Source organism: Hevea brasiliensis, chromosome 4 (assembly GCF_030052815.1).
Source record: "Hevea brasiliensis isolate MT/VB/25A 57/8 chromosome 4, ASM3005281v1, whole genome shotgun sequence".
NCBI lineage: Eukaryota > Viridiplantae > Streptophyta > Magnoliopsida > Malpighiales > Euphorbiaceae > Hevea > Hevea brasiliensis.
In genome coordinates, this window is record NC_079496.1 from 20,481,669 (window position 1) to 20,500,551 (window position 18,883).

An 18,883-nucleotide genomic window follows, 5' to 3' on the forward strand; every position below is an offset into this window, starting at 1 on the left:
AAATGAATATGAAATTGAGATATATGAATGAGATGTGAATTATGAGATGGTTATGAAAATAATTGATGAGATTTTATTTGTAAAATATTATTGAAACTTTCAAACAGGTAAATAGTAAAACACGTCAATTGGTAATAAAATAGGGGAAACTCAACTGGTTTCTCCGTCGAAAAATAATTAATATTAAAATATAACGAGATCAAAATATGAAAGGAATAAAGTAAGATAAGATAGGGTGCTCCGGCACCGATTGTAGCACGCCTTGCTCGGCTACACTGTAGTCGGGTGAGGGGTGTTACAAAGCCAGATCTGTGTGACATATCCACAGTAAAGGACTTCCCAGATGTGTTTCCTGAAGAATTGCCTGGTTTGCCACCAGAAAGGAAAGTTGAATTTGCTATTGAGACACTACCGGGTACAGCACCCATTTCCATTGCTCCTTATAGGATGGCACCCACTGAATTGAGGGAGTTAAAAACTCAGTTGCAAGAGTTGCTTGATAAGGGGTTCATACGCCCCAGTGTGTCACCATGGGGAGCTCCAGTGCTGTTTGTGAAAAAGAAGGATGGGACTTTGAGGTTATGCATCTATTACCGGCAGTTGAATAAAGTGACTGTGAAGAACAAATATCCGTTGCCTAGAATTGATGATTTGTTTGATCAGTTGAAGGGAGCAGGAGTATTTTCTAAGATTGATCTCAGATCAGGGTATCATCAATTGAGGGTGAAGGATGTAGATGTGCCAAAGACTGCATTCAGGACCCGATATGGGCATTATAATTTCCTAGTGATGCCCTTTGGTCTAACAAATGCACCAGCAGCATTCATGGACCTTATGAACCGTATCTTCCATCCATACCTAGATCGGTTTGTAGTGGTCTTTATTAATGATATTTTGGTGTATTCCAAGACCAGGGAAGAACATGATGAGCATTTGAGGATTGTTCTGCAAACCCTGAGAGAAAAGAAGCTGTATGCTAAGTTGTCCAAGTGTGACTTCTGGTTGAATGAGATTGCATTCCTTGGACACATAGTGTCAGCTGATGGGATTAGAGTGGACCCCAAGAAAATAGAAGCAGTGATGGAATGGAAGCCTCCCAGAAATACAACTGAGGTCAGAAGTTTCTTGGGGCTAGCTGGGTATTACAGGAGATTTGTGAAGGGATTTTCCTTAATAGCTACTCCAATGACCAAGTTGTTACACAAGAATGTCAGATTTGACTGGAATGATAAGTGTCAAACCAGTTTTGAGAAGTTGAAGGCCATGTTGACAGAGGCACCAGTGTTAACACAACCAGTGTCAGGAAAGGACTTTGTGGTCTACAGTGATGCCTCTCATAATGGGTTAGGGTGTGTATTGATGCAAGAGGGGAAGGTGGTCGCTTATGCTTCCAGGCAGCTAAGGCCACATGAACAAAATTACCCTACCCATGATCTAGAGCTTGCAGCAACTATCTTCGCACTGAAGATATGGAGGCATTACTTGTATGGTGAAAAGTGCTACATTTACACAGACCATAAGAGCCTGAAATACTTGCCAACTCAGAAGGAGCTCAACCTAGACAGAGGCGATGGATTGAGTTCCTGAAGGACTATGATTGTGTAATTGACTACCATCCTGGGAAGGCAAATGTGGTTGCTGATGCTTTGAGCAGAAAGTCCATCACAGCTTTGAGATCATTGAATGCCCGTCTAACTTTGGTTCGTGATGGAGCTATTTTGGCTGAGTTGCAAGTGAGGCCAAACCTGCTACAGTAGATTTTAGATGGGCAGAAGGTAGATGAGAAGCTAAAGGCTATTATGAGAAAAATCCTAGAAGGGAAAGAAACCGACTATGAAGTGAAAACAGATGGGTGTCTGTACTACAAAGGAAGACTGTGTGTACCAGATGATGGGGAATTGAAGGCCAATATTCTGAAAGAGGCACATGCCAGTGTTTATGCTATGCACCCAGGAAGCACAAAAATGTATCATGATCTGAAGCTTCAGTATTGGTGGCCTGGTATGAAGAAGGACATAGCTAACTATGTGACTAAATGCTTGACATGTCAGCAAGTCAAGGCAGAACATCAAGTTCCATCAGGTTTGCTATAGCCTATACGCATACCTGAATGGAAATGGGATCGGGTCACCATGGATTTTGTAAGTGGTCTACCTCTCACCCAGAAGAAACATGATGCAGTATGGATGATAGTGGATAGATTGACGAAGTCGGCACACTTTCTTATCTATTGGTTGGTCAGAATTCTTCAATTCTAACTCTATTTGCCTTCCTTTGTCTCCTTCTTGAACAAATTGTTATTCAAGAAATGTGGCATCTCTACTTACCACAATCTTTTGTGATGTAGGGAAATAAAAATAATATCCAAAACTCTCTTTTGGATATCCAACAAATTGACCCTTTTCTGATCTGGTTTCCAATTTATCAGTGTTCAGCTTTTTGATATAAGCTGGACAACCCCAAATTTTAACATGTTTAAGACTTGGTTTTCTTCCATGCCACATCTCATAAGGTGTGGAAGATACTGATTTTGATGGAATCCTATTCAGAATATGCAAAGCTGATTCTAATGCAAATCCCCAAAAGGAGATTGGCATATCAGTATAGCACATCATACTATGTACCATATCTAATAGGGTGCGATTTCTGCTTTCAGATACACCATTCAGCTGTGGTGTTCCTGAAGGAGTCAGCTGGGAAACAATGCTATGTTCTTTCAAGTATTCATCAAATTCAGTACTCAAGTATTCATCTTCACGATCTGATCGAAGAGCTTTAATACTTTTTCCTGTTTGATTTTCTACTTCAGATTTAAATTCTTTGAACTTTTCAAAGGATTCATGTTTATATTTAATCAAATACAAATACCCAAACCTTGATTTATCATCAGTAAAGGTAATAAAATAATGAAAACCGCCTCTAGCCATTTCTTTAAATGGACCACATACATCACTATGTATTAGCTCCAAAATATTTTTAGCTCTTAGCCCTTGTCCAACAAAGGGTGATCTGGTCATTTTGCCTTGAAGGTAGGATTCACAAGTTGGAGTAGGTTCAGAACTCAATAGGGATATAATCCCCATTTTCTCTAGTTTTGCAATCCTATCTTCTGCAAAATAACCTAATCTTAAGTGCCAAATATATTTTAAAGTTGAGTTGATTTTCATCATGGCATTGCATTCATTTAGATCACTTGCATTCAATTTGTGTTTGTCATTATTATCCAAATAATAAATACCATCATTCATATAACCCGAACCAACATATTTATTTCCAAAATAAATATTGCAAACATCATCTGTGAACTGAAATTCATAGCCATTTCTAGTCAAACTAGATATAGAAATGATATTCTTAAAAGCATTAGGTACATATAAAATATTATCCAAACACAAAACATGTCCAGACATGTAAAAAGATTTAGATCCTATGGCTAAAGCTTCAACAGTTGAGCCATAGCCAATCCGAAGTCTAACATCTCGAGAACGCAAGCTGCTACTTTTTACTAGTTCCTGCATATCATAAGAAGTGTGAGAACTGACACCAGTATCTAAAACCTAAGCTGTAGATGAACTATGAGTATCATCATAATCTAAATAACAAGATATGGACATACCTTCCGAAGGTTTATCCTTCTTGTCCTTCAGAGAAGCAAGATACTCTGGGCAGTTTCTTTTCTAGTGCCCATCCTGCTGGCAGTGGAAACACTTTCCTTTGCCTCCATCAGCTTTAGTCTTCTCTTTCTGTTTAGCTATTTTCTTGGAAGGACTAAGAATTTGAGGTTTCTTTTTTTTATTGGCCTTCTTCTTGTTGGACTTTTCAGCAGAAGAAGATGCAATCAAAGCTACCTCTTTTCCTTTGTTGCCTGGCATATTCTTTTGGGCAATAACCAGCATGTTGAGTAAACCAGCCAAGGTGCATTCCTGCTTAGTCATATGAAAATTTGTTACAAAATTCCCAAATGACTCAGGAAGGGACTGAAGGATCAAATCCATTTGCAGTTGGAAATCCATGTTAAAGTCAAGATGTTCCAGCTGCTCAATCAGCCGAATCATCTTGTGGACATGATCTCCAACATTCTATCCCTCAGACATCCTCATGCGGAATAGCTGTCTAGATATCTCATACTTAGCATTCCTGCTGTGCTCACTATACAACTCTTATAGGTGAAGGAGGATCTCACTCGCACTCTGCATGTTCTCATGCTGCTTCTGTAACTCATTACTCATAGAAGCAAGCATGTAACACTTGGCTCTCATATCATGCTCCTTCCACTTGTCCAAAGTTTCATGTTCCTCTTGAGTGGCCTCTGGAGGTAAAGGATCAGGAACATTTGAGTATAGAACATATCCTATATGTTCAGGTTTAGGATAAGTTTTAAATTTCTTAGCCAATCAGAGAGATTTTGTCCTGTCAACCTATTGCGATCAAGTATGCTTGGAAGGATATTGGATGGTGGTGGTTGTGGTGTGCTCATTATTATCAGAAAATTAACTACAGAAAATAACCAAATTAATTAGTAAATGTATCATGTATTTAACTAAAATTATTATGGTCTTTTAATCAAATTGATCCTCCTACTAACTTAGCGAATCCTACACTTCCAAAGTAGAAAACGGAAATCCTAGTTGGATGGATTTCTAGTGGGTGATTGAATTCTTATAATCCTATTGATCATCCTCAAGCACATCCATTATTGGAATTACAATAAACTATAAGTGAGCAACTCCTTGCCCATCTCATCTCATGTGAGGTTCAATCCTTTTACCTAGCCCCTAATGCTCAAAATCTCAAGCACATCCATTATTGACTTATCTTGCATTAGTTAAGTTGATCCCATTGAGCCAGTAAATATGCAAATAATTTTAATGTCCTCAGACACATCCATTACTGGCCACCAAACCATTTACATATTTACAATATCTCATGCTTAACAATTATTCTTAAGAAAAACTCTTAAATTAATTACATCATATGCAAGTATTTAAAATTTCTTAAAATAATTGCCTCAATGGAGGGCCCATATTATAATTACTTTAATTATACCATTTCCAACTTAATCATTTGTTTGGAAGATTTTGTAGTCAGCCTAATTACTATTATGGTCTCACTTTGCACATTATCCATTTAATATGCATATATCATATACTTATATACAATCCCATACATCTCATGCATTCATGGATAAACAATAAATATGGTATGATCATGGACTTTCTAAGGGATTCAATTCCGAGCCACCAAGAATTGAATCAGGGCATTCCTATGTGCATTTTATTCATTCATATTACAAGAGTTGCTGAAGGAGTACATAATCAACACTTGATCTTGAATTCCTCCCATTGGTCCCACCAATGCTCTTGACCTCCTTTGATCTTCTTGCAAGCTAATTACATAATAATCCTTGGCATACCAAAGCGAATTTACAAGAACCAAATAAATGAAATTACAACCCAAAAATATTACAACCTTTATAATACATGCCACCAAAATAAATTAAAATAAATTAATTAATTGACAACCCAAAGAAACATAAAAGAAATAAATCCAATCACATTAGTCTTTTATTGTCCATGATCATCCATCATGCATATCACTATTTAACAACTAAATAAAACATACATACTTAAATTAAATTGAATATCTCATATTCAACTTAAAAATCTAAATTTGAATATGATTCAAACAAATTTAAAAATTCAGATTTGAATCACATTTAAACAAATTTGAGATCTGAGTTGAAGTACGTGAAAGAAGGTAAGAAACATGAAGTTGATCTGGACAATACAAGGAGTAATAAGAGCACAAAATTTTTAATATTGGTATTACTTTTGTCATGGATTTTGTTTGCTTTATTTGATTTATTATATAGTTTGGGATTGAATGTGATTGTTATGGGTTGAGGTATGTGATGGAGTATGAATGTCAAGGAAATATTGACTGACTGGTATACAGTCTTTTTGACTTTTTTTTTTTACGTGAATTGTGGTAGTGTTGTGGAGTGATTTTGCTATAATGGAAATTATTATAATGAAAGTTTTTTTTTATTTTTTGCAACAATTGCATTTACCTTAGGCATCCAAACTCAAGGAATACAAAAGCTCTATAGGGGGAACAAAAAGCCAATTAAAACTAAGCTTTCCTTTTATAAAGAGCTTTGCCACATAGTCTGCTGCATTATTGGCTGACATTCGAACATGAGAGAATGAAATAAAGGGGCATAAATTGACCATAGCTAAAATGGCATTGACAATGGCTTTGATATTCCAACTGCTACCACTCCCTCTATTTTGGATGGCATCATATACTACAGCTGAGTCCATTTCTATCATAGCTTCCACAACTCCCATGCCCCTAAATAGCTTTAATGCTTCCAAAACACACTTAGCTTTAGCATCTAAAGCAGACATGGCCCCAACTCTTTTAGCCAAACCATTGATCAAAGCACCAGAATAATCTCTAACCACTACTGCTATATGAGCTATAGTTTCATCTTCCTTTCAGGCAATATCACAATTGAATTTTAAACTCCCTCTATGAGGTTAAGACCACTTGTTATAGCAATGTTACTAGGCATAACAATATTCTCACTACTGACCCTCCAAGCCTGAGATTTGAGAGATGTAACTATTAGATTTGGAATAAAATTTTCTAAAATAACTTCGTTCCTCACCTTCCATATAACCTAACAAGTAGTAGTAACGAGGCAAAGAAAATCTATATTAATATTAAAATCTTAGATAAGCTTGCACCACTAATCTGTAAAAGAAGAGAAACCAATAGGATTTGGTTTCTAGTTGCAAATAGTAGTAAACCAAGTAGCTGCTATATGAGAATACCGAAAAAGAGAATGCTCTATTGATTCAATTTGCACAACGTAGACAGGATAGAGAGGGTTTGAGAGAATGCCCCTTTTAGCTAAATTTTCTTTTATTGGCAATGCATTTTTCAAAGCTCTCCAAATGAAAATTTTAATCTTTGGCTGAAAGGTAAGATTTCAAGTATGGTTCCAAATGCTAGGAGGGATAAAATGAGAGTTAGAAGGCCCCTAATGTTGTTCCTAGCCAATTTTACCAACAGCAGCTTGTACCTTGATCTAACTTTATATTTCCTTAATTTCTCATAATGTCATATTTTCTCATCTTTATTGCCAAATAGGCCAATGGGTATAGCCTGGATTGCTTTGTTAGTTTGCTACAATATTTTTTACTTCTGAAATATGATAAATACATGAACTAAGCTTAAGTTTATGTTGACAGCAAATACACCAATATTCAACACAACAGAAAATGATCAATTTGGTAATTAAATAAAAAAAATGTAATTGCACTGAATGTTGATTATTTCCAAACAAGGTAAACAACTTTATGTCTATAGCAGAAATAGATCAATTAAACACCATCAGTTTTTATTAATTTTAATGTTATAAGAGCCATTTTAAATAATTTAGGAGTTGATCAAATAAAAAAAAATTAGGGCATAATTTAATTATGGAACAATAATTTAAGGGTAAAATGGGCCATTGGCCATGAAAAGACTATAGAGAGAAAGCTAGAGAGAACAAGAGACTGGTAAGCGGCTTTTAATTAAAAGATGACTCAGATTTGACTCCTCTTTGCGAGAAATATGGAAATAAGCCCACGACTAAAACTGGTGACATTTTTGTAAATAAGTAAAAAATTAGGGTTTAAGATTACAAAGCATATAATATTTATAGGAGGACTGAAAGCCCCACCTGAGAACGAGCTATCGTTCGCAGTTTCGCTCTAAAACCTGACAGCGCCACCTGTCGTCTCTCTTCTTGGAAATCAATTTTTTCTCCCGGTGTTCAAAGTTCAAAGAAACTATAAAACTACTTCCTTCTTAATCCCACTGCAGTACACGCAGGCCTTCTCCTTCTTCTTCATCATTGATTATCTACACCTTCAAACATGTGAAGTCCCACATTCACTGAGTTTTGAGTAAAAATGTTTACCATATGACTTGGCCAATCCTTCTCTGGTGTGGTGGATTTATGTCCCATTCATTTTCGCATTCGGCAAAAATCTCACACAAGGTGCCCTTTTAGTTTAAAAAAGAACACACCGCCATGGCCGCTAACTCCACTGACCGTAGAGAGGTTGTTCTCAAAATGGATGGGAAACGTGATCCCACTGCCAGAAGCTTCGAACCCACTAACACTGGGATGATTTGGAGGGAATCGAGCTATGATTTTTGGAATGGCAAAGAGGAAGATAAACAGATACCAGACAATGGGAGTGAACATTTTGGGTTTGATTTTTCTCAAAGTAACGCTACTGCTGCTAGAGATAGTGCGGCTTCATTTTCGTCCATGGAGGATCCACCCTCGAAGCTGATTGGTCAGTTTTTACACAAACAAAAAGCTTCCGGTGAGTTTTGCTTGGATATGGATTTAGAGATGGCCGAACTTCAAAACGATGCAGTCTTTGTTCACCGGAACTTGACGCCGGTTTCGGAGTCTCCAACGACAGTGAACCGCGTCTCTTTCGATCCGAATCCACCTGGGTCTAGCGAGTCGGTGAGGAGGAGACACCAGAATAAAGACTCACCGAGCAAGAAGAGTACTGATAGTGCAAATGCTGGTGGTGGTGATGTGGAGATCTTGAAGTGTAGTTCTACAAACGACGGGACGTTTTCCAATAGCTCGTCGTTTGAGAGGAAATCGCATTTGTTGAAGGAGAGCAAAAAGTCGAGATTGATGGACCCACCCCTACAGCCTCCGGAAAAATCGGGGAGAGTGGTGGGAAGATCAGGGCAATTGAAGTCCGGATTCATAGGGAAAGGTAGCGTGATTGATGATGAGGAGGATGACCCCTTGTTGGAGGAGGATTTGCCTGAAGAGTACAAGAAAGATAAATTCGATTTTTGGATTCTGCTTGAATGGGTGAGTTTGATTTTAATTATTGCTGCTCTAGTTTGTGGTCTTGCTATTCCATATTTGAGGAATAAAAAACTATGGAAGCTTATATTGTGGAAATGGGAAGTGTTTGTTCTAGTGTTAATATGTGGGAGATTAGTTTCTGGATGGGTTGTAAGGATCATTGTGTTCTTTGTTGAGAGGAATTTTATTTTGCGAAAACGAGTTTTGTATTTTGTCTATGGGATCAAGAAAGCTGTGCAGAATTGCTTATGGCTGGGTCTTGTTTTGATTGCTTGGCATTATTTGCTTGACAAAAAGGTTGAAAAGGAAACCAGGAGTAGAACTCTTACATATGTGACCAAGGTTTTGGTGTGTTTGGTGGTGGGTACATTGTTATGGCTTGCGAAGACTCTTGTGGTTAAGGTGCTAGCATCTTCTTTTCATGTAAGTACTTACTTTGATCGGATACGGGAGTCATTGTTTAATCAATATGTGATTGAAACGCTTTCTGGTCCTCCATTGATTGAAATAAAAAGGAATGAGGAAGAGGAAGAAAGAATTGCAGCTGAGATACACAAGTTACAGAATGCTGGTGCTACTGTGCCTGCTAGCCTTAAGGCAACTACCTGTCCATCACCTCAGGGTTCAAAAGTAATAGGAAGTGGCAGGATACAGAAAAGCCCTAGAATTGGTACACCCAAACTGTCTCGAGCTTTCTCTAAGAAAGCCAATGAGGAAGATGATGGGATAACAATTGATCACTTGCACAAATTGAATCCTAAGAATGTTTCTGCTTGGAATATGAAAAGGCTGATGAACATAATTCGATATGGTACTCTGTCAACATTGGATGAACAGATACCAGATACGAGTCATGATGATGATGATGAGTGTGCCACAAAGATTAGAAGTGAATGTGAAGCAAAAGCTGCAGCAAGGAAAATATTCCAGAATGTGGCCAAGACTGGGTCTAGGTGGGTTCTTATTTCGTATTCCATTTATTATTTTTTAGTTCTATTTTAATTGTATGCATGGTTACTATTCTTTACGTTTATAATTATAATGTTCATTTGATTCAATTACTTGTGGTATAGTTTATACTCTGCTTTGCTTTTGAGGTGATTGAGTTATTGTTCGTTAACATTGAACTCTTGTATGTGAGGTGTAACTATCTATACTTTGTTAGGCATTGCTTTTTATTACTGTTATTTTTTTCTTCAATATATTTTATTTAATAAATTTGGTGTGTAAGTAATTATTTCTGTTTGAACTTGCATGTTGCAGTAAATTTATTAGTTTATCCATTTCTACTAGAAAACATGTCTTAACTCATAACAAATCTTTTGCAGATTTTAGTACATCTTTTAGAATGAGGGCTGGCAAAGATATGTTCTCCTAGAGTGGAATTTTTATTGTGTTTAAGACGACAGTTGTATAATCATCTTGAATCAACCTTCTGTTCTTCTTCATAATATGTTTTTATTGTATGGCTTTATCACATTTTAATTGATGTAGTGTTTTGATCACTTCATCATAATTATCCTCTTGTAATGAATTTCTGTTCTTGTCCCATGAAGGTATATTTACCTGGAAGATATCCTGCGTTTCATGCAAGAAGATGAGGCTTTAAAGGCTATGAGTCTTTTTGAAGGAGCATATGAAAGCAAAAAAATTAGCAAGTCATGTTTAAAAAATTGGGTGGTAAGAGTGACATCCCTTTTCTCAGGTTTCACAATTATTTTTCCTTTTTTGTTTGCAAATGTCAAAATATGTTAGTTTTTATATTTACTATTATCTTTAGGCTTCTATGCATCCATTAGGGCTCCAATACAAGTAAAGTCATACTTAAATCTTGCCTGGTTTCAAGTTCTAATCGATGTGATTGGACTGAATTATTAATTTCGATCAGTTTAATATAAGCTACCACTATTTGTTTTAGATAGAAAATCAGTTTAATTTTGATGCAGAATAGCATTCGCATGTGGAGGAATAATCTGGATAATTGTTGTGATAAAGAAGTATGCAACTTAAGAATAGGCTTTTCGTGGTGGGATTTATTGATTCAGTTTGAAATCTCCATATATTTATATGGATGTTGGCCTTGTCTGACTCCATGTGAAAATATAATTCATATTCAAATTCGTATGAACTTTTGATATTGAAAGGATATTAATTATTTTTAATACCGGTTCAACAAGCATAAATACAAGGACAGGCCTTGGGGTAACAAAATGGCCTCAGTTTTGTACCTTCTTGAGCAAACTTGTAGTTACTTTTGCGCAGAGTATCAATGGCCTGCAGGGTATCTCCCTTTATAATCACTCTAACAATCAGCGCAAGCTCTCAATCCTTCATGCGCCTTTTTGGTGAGGCTACTGCTGTGTTGAAGTAGGTGGTTTATGCCTTTAAAGGGTATGGGTTGCCTTGGCTTCAATGGTGAAAACCATTATTTTGACTAGGCCTTTAACGTCAGCGCTAAAGCTGAGGCAGAGCATGGACCGATAAGCAGTAGCCGAGATGTGCACAAAAACATCTTTCCTTACCCCTACTTTCCCACCTTTTTTCCTTACCTGGCACAAAAACATATAAACAGGGAAACCTTTTTTTATGATTTTTTTTTTTTTTTATGTTTCAATTTTATCTCTTCAAACAACATTTGAGACTTTGTTTATTGTAACTTCTAAAAATTTTGACAGACATAAGGCCTATTTGTGCATATGTTCTAATTTATAGTAATTATGATATGGTAACTTGAGTATTTCAGGTTAATGCTTTTAGAGAAAGGAGAGCACTTGCGTTGACATTGAATGACACAAAAACAGCTGTAAACAAGCTGCATCACATGGTGAATATTTTGGTTGCGACCCTTATAGCTGTTATCTGGCTTCTTATTCTAGGAATTGCCACAAGCAAACTTCTTGTCTTTATAAGCTCCCAACTCCTCCTTGTGGCATTTATGTTTGGAAACACCTGCAAAACAGTCTTTGAAGCTATTATCTTCTTGTTTGTGATTCACCCTTTTGATGTGGGCGATCGCTGTGAAATTGATGGTGTTCAGGTACATTAACAATATATGAACTGTGCTTCCATAATTTTATGCCTTCACTATCATGGAATTTTTTGCTTGTTTATATATGATGTGCCTATTTGTTTGCAACAAATTTCAGATGGTAGTAGAAGAGATGAACATTTTAACTACTGTTTTCCTAAGATATGACAACCAGAAGATTATAATTGCCAACAGTGTTCTTTCCACCAAAGCCATCAGTAACTACCATCGCAGTCCTGACATGGGAGATGCTGTTGAGTTCCTTATTCACATAGCAACCCCAGCTGAAAAGATTGCAGTCGTTAAGCAACGGATAACTAGGCAAGTACTAGCCTCTCCCTTTGCCATTACTTTTATGCTACTTATTGGTCTAAGAGGGTAATATGGACCAAATTGACATTTTATACCTGTTGAAACTAAATTTTATGCTTTGAAACTAACTATGCTGAATTTACATGAATCAAATGACATACAAATTGGTTTCTGTTATACTATCTTAAATCTCTATACTGATGCCTTAAGAATGCCTCAGGCTTTTGGATGGCTAAGATGATGTTTTTTCAGAATTTAATTTGTTGGTGAGCTGACTCAAATTCTACCATTGGTCATTGATGATAAACAGGACATGCATATACATGCTCAGATAAAAGATCAAAAGCATAAGAAAAATCTTTGGTTTTTAATAACAATTGCCATACCCCCTTGGTTTAAGTTATTGTTGTTATCATTTATTAAGCAGTCTGATTAGGTCCCACTTAAATGCAATACTTTTATCACATTGCTTCTTTGAATTGATCTTGTATTCTGAAAGTTATCTTGCATTCTCCATTGCAGTTATGTCGATAACAAGAAGGAGCATTGGTATCCTTCACCCATGATCATATTCAAGGATATGGAAGACCTGAATAGGGTGCGAATCGCAGTATGGTTAACCCATAGAATGAACCACCAAGACATGGGAGAGAGGTTTTCAAGGAGAGCCCTCTTGCTGGAAGAGATTGTTAAAATCTTCAAGGAACTTGACATTCAGTATCGCCTGCTTCCTCTTGATATCAATGTTCGTACATTGCCTCCTGTGTCATCAGAACGTGTTCCTCCGAGTTGGATGATCTGAGTGAGTAAACAAAGAGTAGTGTCTTCTAGTGTCAAAAAGTTTCTTTTGGGACACCAAGTGAACAACTATAGTAGGTAGCCCTCTGGTGAATGAGAACTGTCCTAGTGTTCTACAATTTTGGCTTCTTTCTTGTCAAAATATGAACAATATGGCAGAACCTTTAGCCAAGTCCTAATCATTTTTCGGTGTAAGCTGCATAGATATCGTTTAGTTAGGGATAACAAACACTAGACGTCTTAAATTTTTATTTATTTTATGATCAAGTGCTAATATATTAAAAATCACTTCTTGTTCATTTTCTTCGTTAATATTATCTTTTATACGGTGTGATCATATTCATAAATGGTGTTCCTAAAATAACTATAAGATGTATAAATCATGGTTATATATTTAGATTTTTTTTTTTAATGGCATTAGTTTTGTACTCAATTTTGCAGCTTTAAGCCTTTTGTGATTTTTTCACAATATTTTCTAGGAATTACTTTTTCTTTAATACAGTTAAGGTTAGCTCTCATATCAAAGAAAGCAATATTCTCCAAAAATTCATTAGAAATAATGAAAGTAATTTTTATCAAACACTTTTGTTAAGTAACTTGTTTTATAGTATTAATTATTAGAATAATGTAAAAAAAATTGCACAACTAATTCACAATCTTAACAAATTACAAACTTGTGTTGCTCTATTGAAGAAATAAATAATAAAGATAATGCCACTAAAGGTGACGTTTTTCTCAAACCAATTTAAGTAGAGCAATTTTTTAGTAAAGAACCAAGAAAATGCCATTAAAGGTGACATTTTCTTAAGCTAACTCAAGTGGAGCAGCTTCTTCGCACTTCTAAGAGTGAAGTGAGACTAATGCAAGGAGCAACTTTTTGGCATCAGAGAAAACACCAACTCTAGCCATTACTACCGCACGGTAAGAAGATTTTCACATAAGAAAAATGCTAAACCTTTATCATTCTCCCTAAACCCAGAAACAAGATATACTTTGAGGCTATTGGATTTTCAATCTCAACCATAGACTCATATTTGTAAGAAAATCGGAGTAATGTTTGAAGGGAGAGAGAACTCTATTAAACAATCAGGTTACCCTTTTTTCAACAAATTTGCTTGTTCATGCAGAATTCTAATCTCTCGTGCAAATTATTGACTAAGAAACAAATATTTACAAGACCCAAGTAGCCATATCCTTTCATCTTACAAGACCCAAGTAGCCACAGCATAACAGCGAGGCCCTGCTCTGATGGTTAAGCAATACGGATAAATTTAGAAGCAGATTGCGTATACCACCTTTACTACAATAGCCTTTCAATCAGAACAAATTTGGTTAAACTTAGATAGCAGAGTTAAATATGAAGCTTAAAGCCCACAGACAGTCTCAGAGCCGCTTACGTTTTGTTGCAGTACCATGTTGGTCATGGCTTTGCACAGTTGAGCAACATATATCAGGCACAAAATCTCCACTATCAGATTGTTTCTGGACACGTTTTGGCCAAAATAGCCCTGAGGCTGTAGGTGGAGAAGGCATCTGCGGCACTGCCCAGGAGCTGTCTGGCACCTGACCTTGGCATTCATCATCATCTACCTCTTCCTCAGCTGATCTTAAGATTCCAGAGCTGTCAGAGTCACCACCCTTGCCACTATCAACCTGACAAACATTGTTAATAAAGCAAAAATTACATGCTGTGGCATCCATAAGCATTGGAAGAAGACATGTAATAACTAAATAACAAGTGCAATTAAAAGGCTTGGAAGCTACTTCCAACAGCAAAACAAATGCAGAATAACTATGCTATAAAACAACATTTTGTTAACCAAAAAAAAAAAAAAACTATGCTCGTTCACGAGAAAGATAACCACGCTACCACAACTTCTTGTTAATCAACCTCTGCATAAAAACCTTACGAAGCATGTAAATTCTAACTTGCAAACATAGTCTTAACAGAAGTACAGAATAAAATATACCAAATCGTTTCTCATACATGCTCCGCTTTTGTGCGTTGAATAGCAAGATTCACAGCTACAAGACAACCCACAATCATAAAATTAGACTAATCACTTACAAAATATTTAATGAAGCATCAATTACAAAAGCAACTTGCTTATCCAACAGCCTCACAAGGTCAAGTAGCTAGCCAAGTGGAAGGGGACATCCATGTAACTATTACAGATTTAAGTTCTGATAAGGTCCTTCAACCTATTATTATTATTATCTGTTAGTGCCAGCATGGCACATGATTATGAGAGATAAAGAGGCACACTTGTTTGCTACAATTCATCAGATAGATGTGGAGAGGGCAATTGATTTGTAATTGTATGAGATGGAAAAAAAAAAAAAAAAAAAAAAAGCAACAAGACCATAACATGGAGGCCACATTGCATATTTAAATGCATACCTTAGATGATCCATTGTCCTTGTAGCCATAATTTTGACTATTATCAGTTAATCCAAGAAATTCATCTATCTGCCACTCTGGGATGCCTCCAGCTGCAGAACCACTAGAAAATGATACTTTATAAGGTTCAAACTCCTGTCTGCCAACCTGTGCAGGCAAAACTCCATTGCATGGACTAGTCAATGGCAGTGGAGTTCCTCTTCTAGAAACAGAATGAGATTTCGCTTCAGAGGTTATTTCACCCGAAGGTGATTTCACTGAAGAAGAGGATGCACCAGGGTCAGTAGGTTCTAGACCAACTTTTACTCCAGTTAACAGAAATCTCTGATGAGCAGATACATAGGCATTTGCTGTGTGAATAGCAGCATCACATTTCCTGCAGAGCAAAGCTCGATCTTCTAGACAAAAGAAAAAGCCAGCTGTCTCCTGTATCAAAAGAGTGATTTGCATCATCACTTGTCAATCCACAAAGAGAAAGTTCAACAGATCATACACCAATAGACTCAAGATGGTTCAGCCAATAACAACATTTCTATGGGCATATACGCTGACAACTGCACTAGCAAGGCATAGCTAAATACTCTAGCCAGCTTCGTTGTAAGCTGATACTTTCTCCAACATCTGTTAAGTTACATCTTGTTGAAGCCAATGTTATTGAAGCAACTATAATTTACCACTACGTGCCCTGGAAAAGCAAATATAATTTCTCCCCGGGAATAGAAGTAAAGAAACATGACTTTGCTATTTTATTTATTTATTTTAATTTTGAGGGGGTGGGTGGTGTTGCTGAATTATGAAGATGTTAAATTAAATTTTCCTTCACTTTGATGATAAATTAAATTTTCTTTCACTTTGAACTAAATACAATTACTTATCTGCACTAACACTAGAAACAGAGGGACATACAAGTACACAAAGATGTACTGTACATTATAAATATACACAAAAATTACACACACACACACACACACTTAATCACTTAACAGAAAGTTCACCCACACACACACAGACACACACACTTAATCACTTAACAGAAAGTTCATGCCATCATAGTTTAATCACCAATAAAGTTGCCAATTGATACCATGCCATCACATGTAAAATAAAATCCCGCAAAAAATTTGGAAACAGCATAATAAGATATGCATATATTGACTCTGGCAAACCTCCCTTCAGGAAAAATATGGAAAAAAAAAAAAGAAAAAAAAAAACTCCATTACAACTGTCATGCCATGCCATGCCATGCTTTATTTTTCATTGATAAAGTGGACAGGTATTGGTAGTGTCAAAAGCTATTCAACTCCAAAGCTCAAGCTTTTTAGAAAGAATAAGTATAGGTCATATCTCTAGGATCCACTGGGCTTGAAGCATTGACAAATACAAATCAAATTTTTTATTAAGCTAAAATTAAGTAAATATGATGGAGGCATCCAGGATCTAAACTAACCTATTGTTCATAAAGATCCTAATGCCAAGTCAAATAAAACTCATCATAAGACCAAGCTTTTGATTAGGGTCCAAGAATAGGTTTTGCATGTCTATGAGGCTCTACACTGAGCAGATGAGAAACACCCAAACCAGTAACATGCAACAGGCAGACTATTCTAAAATGGTTAAACAGAGACAATAATAGCCCTTTATTTAATTGAATGTTAGAAAAACCAACCATATCCACCTCCTATGATGACTGTGATTCAAGTTAACAATCGACATTAATTAATCCCAAAGAAAATACTGGCAAGATATAAACAAAAAAGACAAGAAGAACTAAGAATTCCGCCAACAGGGCAATATCCAGCTACGTTTGTTAAAAACCTCTAAATTTTCTAGGTAAACAATGATATTACTGATCAGCAGAAGCAAGATTATATATTGGTACCAGGATTATATAGGAACCATTGAAACCAGAATCAGCCGAATCTAACTACTGGACTGGAATTGAAGCTAATATGCTGGGGAAAGAAGGTGAATTTTGGATATCTCTCTCTTCTTTTTTTTTTTTTTTTCCTTTACTAAGACAATATCTTTTGAAATTCTATCAACAGTCACAACAACAAAAACAACTAAGCCTTAATCCTAAACTAGTTGGGGTTGACCTTATGGATCCTTTCTCACCATTCATCTCAGGCACTATAGGTCCGTCTCAATATCCAAAACTTCTATCAACAATCATATTTAAAGAAAGAAATGGTTCTATGTATATAATCACAACCAAAACCATTTTAGTTATATATTGATGAAAAGGCTTGGCATCCATGAAGATTAAAGAGGATTGCAAAGAAGGACGAATGCATATAGAGATGTATATAACAGGTAATATATATAAATGCCTGACAAATGTCGCATTTAGGCATCTGAGGGGAAGAGCCAGAGAGAGGAACTCTCTGGTGCTTGCTTGCTAGCTTGTTTGCCGCATGAACTTTCTCATCGCAAGCCCAACACAACGCAGCCTCGTCGGCGCAGCAAAGCACGTTCGCCTCCGCCGCCTCACAAACGTTGCATTGAATCTTCATCTTCTTTGCCTCTTCCTACAATTTAAAAAAATTAAAAAAAAAAAAAGCAAAAACGACAAGAATGGAAAGAACAAGATCCTGTTTTTCTACACAAGGTTCCTAACTCTCTGCAAAGCCTCTCCAATACCCTTTCCTCTACATCAAATAAAAAAAAAATATAAAGAACCCCACTTCTTCTGTCTCTATAATCTTGTCTATATCCAGTTTTTCTCTCCGAAATCTGTAAAAAAATCTAGACTAAAACCCTCCCTATCTGTTCCTAAAACCTTGAGAAAATACAATATATAACATATAATTATGGATATTTTTAATTTGACGAAGTAACCCTTTTATAGAAGTCAAGATCCTTCGAAGAAAAATAAGAGGACCAGATGAAGCCACCTGAGCCTCAGCCCACAGAGGTCCGACGGAAAATAAAGGACAAGAAAAGAAAAGGGAGCGAAAGTGAATAGTGTTGAAAATGAGAATGGATATTTTTTGCGGCCGTGGATGATGTTTTACACGTGGCAGATCCTCACTGCTGTGAAGACATAGGAGACCAGCTTTGCTGTTTCCGGTTGTAATGTAAGAGAGATAAAATTGACTTGACCATATAAAATACCAAATATTGATATATTCATAATTTTGTTGATTAAAGATGTCTCTCTCTCCTCTTTGATTTGAAATAAAATATTTGTTCAAAGGAATTAAAATAATATTTACCGATGACTTTCAATTTAATAGTGATAAAGTTATTTTTAAAAGTTTTAAATATTAAATTTAAATATCAATTAAAATTAATTATATTAAAAATTTTAAATATTTTAAAAAATAAAACCCATTCCTCATGGAATGAGAAAATGTGGACAAAAAGCATCTCTAATATCTATGAATAAAAGATATGAAAATTGTCCCCTAATTTCCTAACTAGTTTTGCAAAATTGAGGATG

At 36.1% G+C, this 18,883-nt stretch overlaps 2 protein-coding genes across 2 annotated transcripts; one reads left to right on the plus strand and one right to left on the minus strand.

The window, feature by feature from the left end:
* The first annotated feature begins 7,743 nt into the window (after positions 1-7,743).
* Positions 7,744-13,339, plus strand: LOC110639832 (mechanosensitive ion channel protein 6). Its single transcript, XM_021790930.2, has 5 exons — positions 7,744-9,855; positions 10,459-10,582; positions 11,646-11,939; positions 12,049-12,251; positions 12,765-13,339. Exons 1-5 carry the CDS (start codon positions 8,090-8,092, stop codon positions 13,042-13,044), a joined length of 2,667 nt encoding a protein of 888 aa, XP_021646622.2. The 5' UTR covers positions 7,744-8,089; the 3' UTR covers positions 13,045-13,339.
* A 752-nt stretch (positions 13,340-14,091) lies between these two features.
* LOC110639842 (B-box zinc finger protein 22-like) lies at positions 14,092-18,352 on the minus strand. Its single transcript, XM_058145549.1, has 5 exons — positions 18,336-18,352; positions 17,772-17,969; positions 15,442-15,867; positions 14,438-14,693; positions 14,092-14,350 (listed from the first exon to the last, which is right to left on the minus strand). The coding sequence occupies exons 2-5, from the start codon at positions 17,952-17,954 to the stop codon at positions 14,238-14,240; spliced, it is 978 nt and encodes a 325-aa protein (XP_058001532.1). The 5' UTR covers positions 17,955-17,969; positions 18,336-18,352; the 3' UTR covers positions 14,092-14,237.
* Between the last annotated feature and the right edge of the window lie 531 nt (positions 18,353-18,883).